The 9,457-nt window shown below is 39.5% G+C and overlaps 1 protein-coding gene across 2 annotated transcripts; it reads left to right on the plus strand.

Annotated features, from left to right (window-relative positions):
• Window positions 1–556: 556 nt before the first annotated feature.
• Window positions 557–6,443, plus strand: LOC125007629 (stem-loop binding protein). 2 transcript variants are annotated; one of them, XM_047584351.1, is made up of 8 exons: window positions 557–788; window positions 1,782–1,919; window positions 2,015–2,128; window positions 2,223–2,282; window positions 3,481–3,603; window positions 3,709–3,864; window positions 4,230–4,338; window positions 5,577–6,443. In XM_047584351.1, exons 1-8 carry the CDS (start codon window positions 730–732, stop codon window positions 5,646–5,648), a joined length of 831 nt encoding a protein of 276 aa, XP_047440307.1. In that variant the 5' UTR covers window positions 557–729; the 3' UTR covers window positions 5,649–6,443. The 2 variants fall into 2 exon arrangements, with proteins under 2 accessions (XP_047440307.1, XP_047440306.1); XM_047584350.1 differs by having other exon boundaries at window positions 561–788; window positions 2,217–2,282.
• The last annotated feature ends 3,014 nt before the right edge of the window (window positions 6,444–9,457 follow it).

Genomic DNA, 9,457 nt, shown 5'->3' on the forward strand with positions numbered 1-9,457 from the left:
GAATAATGTGAATAAGATCAGTTTTTGTCACTACTGTCACCAATAAGACTGATTTGACATTCATAACATGTAATATCTGTTTGCAATTCAATACTTTTTGTTGCAGTTCAGTACTTTTTGTATATATGCTAAAACTTGTATATAGTTTATTCTATTCTATTTTATTATTATTTTTATCACATTATTTATCTTTTACACAGTCCACTCTTTATTCTTGTTACTTTTCTGCCCCATGTTTGCAGTTGCAAACTGCAGTTTCCCCACTGTTGTAAATAACCTCCATCCTGTGGATGGCAGCAACACGCCAAGAGCATTAAAACTGGAAGAAGAAGAAGAAGAAGAAGAAGAAGAAGAAGAAGAAGAAGAAGCGGAAGAAGAAGAAGAAATGAAAGAAAGAAAAAATAATAATAAAATAAATCATATTTATTTTAATAATAATATAACATATTCAGCGGAGATGAATTTAGAGATTTAGCTGCGAACAGCGTGTTTACGTCATTGACTGGATACTGATTTACGTGTGGCGTGTTACGCGCGTCCACCCACGACGTCTTCCGGTCATGTGACCAATTGAATTGTTTAGGTCGCGCGTCTTTCGGAGTTGGCGGGTGTGCGGTGTCAATAGATTCAGATCAGAAGCAACAGAGACTCCGCAGAGGCCCGGGCGCATTTTTTCCCCCCCAAATTCTTCTACTTCTATCATTAATACTTGTGTTAGTTTTCTAAAACATGTCTGACTGTATCCAGGGCAGAGGACGCGACGCTCACAGCAGCGAACACGAAAAAAGGTCAGTGTTGAATATTTGGAAACCACATCTTCGATCCCATATCAGGAACTAACATTTGTGTTCCTGCTCCAACACAATGGAAGAGTCTTTGTTAGAGTCTTTGCATGCCTGCTTTTTCTAACTTTAACTTTGGTTTAAGCCCGTGCTTCTACATTAGCCACCTTTACCCCTTTTTAATTAAAGTGGCTTTAAACCGGCAGCCACGCCGCTAGCTGCTAGTTTATGGCCATTGTTCCTGACTTTAACTTTAACGCTTTGAGTCGCCGGTGGCATGAGGAGAAAGGACGAGAAAGAAGAGGTTATAGCTGCACGTTTAAAGCCCATTTTCTGGTGTTTACTGTGTGTGAAATGAACCGGAATCCTCCAGCTTATCGTGGTTGGATCCATCTGGCTGCAAACTGGACGGAAACAGTTTCTCACGGTGAGGATCAGTCCAGGTTTGAGTCCCGTATTTCTAAAAGGAGATTAAATATGTGAACAGACTGTCCTTGGAACAATCTGTAGGGAGGAGGTGGATGCAGGGGCAGCGTTGGTTAGGTCTCCATTTCAGCAAACGAAACTGAACTGACGGGATCCTCGAAGGAAGAGGCTGCAGATAACAATCACCTGCAGCGTTTATTTGACTATAGCAACACTATAGATGTGGAAACACTCAGAGCAAGCAATGAGGCAAAAGTGGCATGTAAAATATAATTTTAAATTTAAATGCATAAGTTAGTGGCATGCACAGATCTGCCACAACATTAAAACCAGGAGAGACAGAAGAAGTGAATAGCATCAGCCATCTTGTGATAATTCAATTAATCTGGGAAACTTTTGGACCTGACATTCATTCATGTGGATGTTACTTAGACAGACATACACAATATTAGTGCATAATGTTATGCCTGATTGGTGTATGTCATGGTAGCATATGATAGTATTTATTGGACTGTCTGACACATGGATGCTGCGTACTCGTCTAAATCTTTATCATGTTCTGTTTCTGCGAAGGAGCGGCGGCCCGTCCCGGTGGAACCACTCCAGGAAGAGGGGGGTAGATGGGAGCTTGCGGGCCAAGGGCGCTGTGGACGGCGACGGCGTGGAGAACGGCCGGCATACGGACAGACACCCAGACGGCAGAAACGCCAGGTGAGCGGCGTGCGTTCCCACAGAAGGATGTAGTTTTTACGTTTTAACGTCGAAGCAGATTTTCACGGCTGCTGGCGTTTTTTTTTCCTTCCTAGTTTCACCACCCCAGAAGGCACGGGGCCGGTGTCACGCTGCGGGAGACGGGCCGACTGGGGCAGCCAGGTGGAGGATGACGAGATGAGGAGGGACGTGCACAGAGACATCCAGCGGTACTTATCCGTTTTTTTTTTTCTGTTGCGTTTCTTTCCTGGTCCGTGTGATTCCACTTGTCGGCCTGACTGTGTGTCCTCTGTTCAGCTACAGGAGGAGGATACTGGGCGGAGAGGTCAGGGAGAGGAAGACCTCATCTGGCTCTTCTGAGAGGTAAGTCCTTTTTATTCATCCCAACATGGCAGTTCCAGGGTTTCTGCAGAGTCTAAATCCCGATTTAAGATTTAAACGTCTTTAAATATGAGCGTATTTTACATTGTACGTCTTAAATTACATTTAGTCAAGTCTTAAATCCTTATGTCCATTTATTACCACTTCATTTGCAGTATGACCCCCCTCTGGCTCCGGCCTATTATGTTTCTGTTCCTCATTAGTGGAGCCCACCTCAGTCATATCCCGAGTTCATAGATGAATGACGATAAATTTTGTTGCTTTCAAAGTGATTCTGATTTGCCTAAATTTGCGTTCTTTGTGTAGGTCTTGAATTTAACCCATAACGGCCTTAAAAAGTCTTAAATTTCACTTATTCAAACCTGCAGACACCCCCACATTCATTTTTAGCTTCTCCACATACACAGTCAGCCAATCAAATAAACAAACAAGCCAGGGAAACAATAAGTGCGTGGGTCCATGATGATCGATCACAGAATCAGTGCTCATTAAGATCAATGAAATCAGCAGGAAAAATCCCATAAATAAATCGATTTAGATAAGTTTTATCTAAAATGACTGGGTCTGTGTTTAAAACTATAATAGCAAAAGGAGTAAAAGACTTTAAGTTGGACACATTATGTTATATTTTCACACATTATATATTATTGTCTCTGTATTACACGTCTAAATAGGTGGTTTAGCATGGGTTTGCTTTTTTGAGGGGGATTTTTAGATTTTTATTTATAAATTCAGTATATAAGAAGCATGAAGGTTTAAATGAACCCAGAAATAACATTTACCATGCAACAAACTATGCCAATATAAGAAATAAGGTACGCCTGACATTAAGACATCGGCTACAAGGGAACATATTGTAGTAGTGACAAATATGAACAATTATGTTATTTCTGAACGAGATGCAGCAAGAGACCACACGACCTTAAATTCCTGTCGGGACCTGACTCTATTTTATCTTGAGTTTTTCCAGAGGAATATAGGTTTGCTTTTACTGGTACTTTATATTTGGAAAGTACACACTAAACTGAAGTAGTTACAACAGAAAAACACCTTAAAACAGAGTTCAGTGTCAGTGCGTCGGTGGTAAATGATTTTTTTTCTAATGCACACTTATTGTCAATATTGTCTTGGTGTGTATCTATAAGTGGGGAGTAAACCTGTTTTCACCTCCTGTTTTCAGCTGTGACTCTAGAGAGGGAGAAAACATGGAGACCGATGAGGCCGTTCTGCTCCGGCGCCAAAAACAGATCAACTACGGGAAGAACACGTTAGCCTACGACCGATACGTCAAGGAAGTCCCAAAGTAGGTCAACGCTCGTAATAATTAGTGTCGTGCAGAGATAAGTTTGATGCATTAGTAAAATGCTAATCCCACCCTATTTTTTTATTTATTTATTTCTTTCTTCAGGCACCTGCGTCAGCCGGGCGTTCACCCGAAGACTCCCAATAAGTTCAGGAAGTACAGCCGTCGCTCCTGGGACCAGCAGATCAAACTGTGGAAGGTCAAGCTTCACGCCTGGGACCCCCCCACAGACAACAGCCAGGACAAGGCCCTCAACAACATGTAAGAACGTGTCTTATGTTTGGCTTTCAGCAAACAATCCATCAATCAGATTTAATGCCATTTATTGTTCCATGTTAGAGGTGAAACAAGAAAAAGGACATGGAGACTAATGGACACTGTATCTATCATAAAGAAAAGGATCAGTTAAAATAATGAAGATTTAAAAACATCAATTAAATATATGAATAATAAAGGTAGAAACATGAAGTATAAAAACATAGAAAGTAATAAAACTATAGAGAGACTACGACATTAAAGCCAGATTGAAGAAATGCAGCAGATGTACTTGAATTTCCCCCTAAAGTGAATGAAGTATTTTTCTATTCTAACCTGTAGCCGTGCTAATGTGTGTCTCTTCCTTTTAGCGAGGAGCTGGATCTTGACGACGTGATGGACATCGAGCTGGACTTCCCGACCCTGAGCGACCCCCACGATGTCCCGGCCTCTCTCCCAACACAAAAGCTTTCGTTGGAGGTGAGTGAATTACGTGTCTTGCGTTTGTGCGCGTTTGTTTAGCGGCTCTGTTGCCAAGACTCACGTTTTATTAATGCTTCACTCTACTCTACCTCCACCAGTTACAAAGAAATTAAATTTTTTTTTTTTTTACAACTCTCATGGTCAGCAGCGGTTGACATGACAACTGTTTCTGTAGCGTCAAATAACTAAGTAAAACAAAACTTATCCCCCCAAAAATTGTCACTTCAACATTGATCAGTATTATATTAATTACTTGAAATGACAGAAGCAATCCTCTGGGGGAACAATGACTTGACGTGTGTAATTTGGCCCAAATCCCATCCACTGACATGGAGGAGGCGGAGCTTATCACCTATACTGCAGCCTCCAGCCACCAGGGGGAGCTCTACTCGCTCTGGTTTCACTTTTGAGGAGCTGTAGCGGGTCCATCTTTATTTACAGTCTTTAACTTGTCGCATATTCTTTCAATTCAGCCATTCATCATAATTGTTTTTGGTAGTTTTAAGTCATTTTTTAGTTTGCTGGATGTGAACTTTGTAACTTTGTACCTAATTTTTTGTTTATATGTTATTAATGCTGTAAGTCTGAACCACTGCTCCTTCTAGTCCTATCTAACTGCCTTCATTTGCACAACATGGGGCATCAAGGGGGTAAAAAAATCACCAAAAAAATCCTCTCCACTACGTCAATGTTGCTCCTCAGATCTTCACATCAGAGGAAACTTTAATGATATAGCACCTTATTTAAATCCAACACAAAGTGCTTTACATTAAAAACAAACACCCGTAACTCCCCCATAACCCAGTGGGGGAGTCATTCTAGCCTCATTCACACACACATCCTGGTCTTTTACGAGCCGTCCACACCCAGAGGTGTCACAGACCACACCTGAACCAGACCGACAGGGGTTGAGCCACATCACGGCCATAAAAAGCCCTGGAGCAGGACACAGGAAAACACTCTTTTTTTTAAGGAAAGATGAAATGTGCCCGCTAGTGGACACATCACGTGAAAACTAAAGGGAAGACGGCCGCCTGTAGTCACTTATTATTTGCATTAATGTAGAAGCAGGTTGGTTCATTTTTCCAAGAATCAGTTTGCAGATGATGACAAATCGTCCCCGTTATTAAAGCTGAGGAGGATTAAAGAGAAACGACAAATGCAAAGTGTTGTTTTTTTTTTTTCCTGAGTCTCTGGTTGCTTCTTTTTGCTGAACTTATTGCTCTGTTGCTCAGGATGAAGAGAATTCGGGTACTCCAGTTAAACTACAGAAGACTGAAACAACAGTGGAGGCTCACATGGCGTAGCTCAAACCCCCCCCATCGCCCCCCCGCCCTCCTTCTAATACTCATCCGTGACTTTCTACCATGTTACTCGGAGAGAGACTCACTACTGTCTCTGGTTCAGCCGCTGGTCATTTATTATTTTTTTTTCTGGATGTATACTAGTTCTTAATCTTTATGGCCTTTTTACAGATGAATAATCTGCTCAGGAAACGTCTTAATTTACAGGTTTGTCTTTAATGAAGTTCATTTAAAAGGTTTCGGATTCGCTGTTCAGATGCAAACTCAGCAGTCGGCCACACATCCAGGTTCGTTGGCGTCGCCCTGTGCATGCTAGGTGCTACCTGCTAGATGCTATCCTAATGATGCTAATGGAAAAATGTCTAAAATCTGGAAAAAAAAAAAAAAAAAGAAAAGAAATTTTATCGTGCAGAACGTGGGAGTTGCTGGTCTACTTGCGGTGATAATATTGTAAATGTGTCCAACGTGGTCCTTGTTTTAAGAGTGTGAAATGTGCGGTTGTGCGCCTACCGACATCTGCTGTAGCGAATACACACCGACTGTGGTAGAAACACAACTGCACGGTTCACGGAGGCGAGGGCGGTATTTCTTTTTTAGTAGCAATTTGAAAATCCCAGGGTGTACACTTTTGGAGCAGTTTTAATTTGGATGTGTCATTCTGATTTGTTTTTACTTTGTGTTTTTGTTTTGTTTTGTTTAGTTTTTTTAAAAAAAAAAAAATAAAAAATGTAACTATATTTCTTATTGCTATGTCTTTCTTGGTGAAAAGTTTGAAATAAAAACAACATCTTGAACATGTCCTTGTTTTTTTGTTTGTTTTTAATTTTATTTTATATGAAAAAAAACAAGCTTTTTATCTAACTTTTAGTCCCATTGAGATCAAGAATAATTTTTACAAGAGACCTGGCCGAGATAGCAGCAACACAGTTACCGAATTAAAAGATAGAAACTAACAACCATTAAAACTTCAAAAAGCTCAGAACAGTCTGATGAGAGTCGTCTTTCATCTCATTCATAAAATGCACATCAGCCCAAATCATCTTAAGCCTTTGACTAAGAAGTACAATTAATCACGATTAAATATCATTTATTTTTAATCTATATTAATAGTGTGCACTGCAAACTGAGTATTTTGACATATAATTATTAAAATGTTGACAGAACACAGATTCATACAATATAAAAGCTGCATGTTGTAAATTTTTGAGCTGTCTGTTCAAAAGGGGCTTTATCTCAAAAAGTAGGTATTTGTACTTGTAATGTGTTCACAAGTTGGCAAATCTGTGTATCTTACAAAATGAATGACAAGCAATGATTAGAAAACAGGTACAAAAAGAGAAATTGGACATTTTATCGTCTACTACCACTACTACAAAAAAGATCAACCATGTGGTCATAATGTTATGGCTGATCGGTGTATATATATGAGTATTTATATTGTTTGGCCAGTAGGGGGCATCATAAATGAACCAAAGTTTACACCCAGACTGACTTGAAAGACTTATACATCCACATTCAGGAATATATTAAGGAATATTTTACATTTTTCAGAACTCACCTCGTTTTAATTAAGTTTTATTTATCTGTATCAGACGTTAACGTGTGTCCAGACTCTGAAAATGATAATGAAATGTTCAAATTTGTTGTGGAAGTAAAGACAACTAAAATAAACTGAAGGTCTTGTCGGGTCCCTGTGATGTAAACATAGGGTTTTACAGGTTGTACACACACCACTGATAGCAATGAAGACTAATAACTAGAAAGTTGTCTGTGTAACAGATAATAAATATGTCTCTGATAAAAAATACATTATATTGTTTAGTGGAAGCAACGGGTAAACACTGACCCATATTTAATACCACTGACGCTTATTAAACCAACATCACATAAAGTTGCGTTGAACAAGAATTAAACAAAAGTGTCTAACGCACGATACAAAAACAGTAAAAAGATCCAACGATGGTTTTGTCAGATCCCAGTAAGACCGGTAGCAAAACATTCGTTTTTTTGCAGCATTTGTAAAAAAAAAGTCAATCAGTTTCACTCTATTGGGCCAAACAGATCTTTAAAGCTGGTGTTTACAGTTCATGCTGCTCGCTCACAGATTGTTGTGAGGTTGGGGGTGGTGGGGCCCCATTATGGCCCCAATGAAGCATCTGGCCCTAATACGGCCCTGCTCAACTAATGCATACAGTAGATGTCATTCAATGTCTACAAGCATTTGTTTCTATTAAACTGAGCAATATGTTGTTTGTTTTTGTTTCTCTGCCTTAAAACTACGACGAGAACCTTCACAAATGTCCTTAGTTATTACCATAAAAAATAAAACGTGTTATCTTTATTGCACTGAGTGCAGCCCTCATTATAGTGACAGTAAAGTTCGCCTTGAACCTTGATCTTGTGTGTGGGATAAGAAGCTTAGCTTTGGCTCCAAAACATTATGACCACCTTCTTAATACTGTGTAGGTCCTGTGGTGTCTGGATGCAGGATGTTATTAGTGGGGGGGCATTAAGGGTCCTATGGGTTGAGGGGAGGGGCCTCTGTGGATCATCCCACAGATAGTTAATCAGTTTGGGATCTGGTGAATGTGGAGGCCAGGTCAACGCCTTGTGCTGTTCTTCATGTTTGTTTGTTTTTGTTTTTCCTGTTGAAGATGTTTGCTGCTATCAAGGAGTGTCACTGCTTTGTGGTGGGGGGTGCATTGTCTGGTGTAGGTGGGTGTCTATGTACGATAAGATAAGAAGCTTTATTTTCATCATACAAGAATACAACATAATTTCGTTTGGCAGCTACAAAGACACAAGCATATAAAACGATTAAACTGCAGTTAAAATATAATTATTGCGCAAAGAACAGTTGTTGCCATAGTCTGTTTATTGGACTGGGAGGTAGTAGTGGGTGTAGGTGTGTGTGTTTCATGGTTCCATGGGGAAGAAGATGTGTTTAAGTCTGGAGCGTCCACGCGAATGAATGCCAGGTCCAAGATGGTTTAAATATGATTTACCTGTCAGTGGTTTTAATGTTGTGGCTGATTGGTGTATGTTGAGCTTTTGAAAGCCTCAACATCAAGAAGGTTGTGTTCATTTTCACTGATAGTCGTCACTAACTTAAAAGAAAAGGTTGCATTCTAACCTCATGAGACCCGGCGTCCTCATATGGGGACATTAGGTTTTAAACTTGTTGCAGCTTCATTTATTTAGACCTGTTGTCCTCATAAGGAGACACTTTTGTCTTGTTAGCAAAGGGCAAATAAATACACTTGTTTATACAACTTTTCTAGTTTGACATGCAAATTTAACTAATTGAGTGTATGACGACATTGGGATTTCATCGTTTGTAGTTTTATATTTTGGTTCACATTGTTGAATTAAATTGTTATATACACTGAAATAATCCTTGTGTCCGCATATTTTTTTCCCAAACCATTTCCAGATCAAAGATGATGCTTATTATATATATATATATATATATATTTTAGGACCTACTTATTCCCAGATACCTTAAAGTTCTTAATTGCATCTTAAAGAAATTAATAGTATATACTAAATTAATGGTATAGCAGGTTCATCTCACAGCAGGTCCTGGGTTCAAACCCGCCAACGTGTTCTTGTTCTTACTAATAAATAATAAAATGAGAACCAAGAAGAACTGAAAGAATTAAACCATGAACTCTCCAATGTTGTAGATGGCGGTTGCGCACTAGTGGTGTTGGTGGTAAACTGGTTGGCAACCCCTCCTCTCTCTCTCTCTCTCTCTCTCTCTCTCTCTCTCTCTCTCTCTTCAAAAAAAAAAAAAAAAAAAAAAAACTTTA

This window comes from Mugil cephalus, chromosome 5 (genome assembly GCF_022458985.1).
Source record: "Mugil cephalus isolate CIBA_MC_2020 chromosome 5, CIBA_Mcephalus_1.1, whole genome shotgun sequence".
NCBI lineage: Eukaryota > Metazoa > Chordata > Actinopteri > Mugiliformes > Mugilidae > Mugil > Mugil cephalus.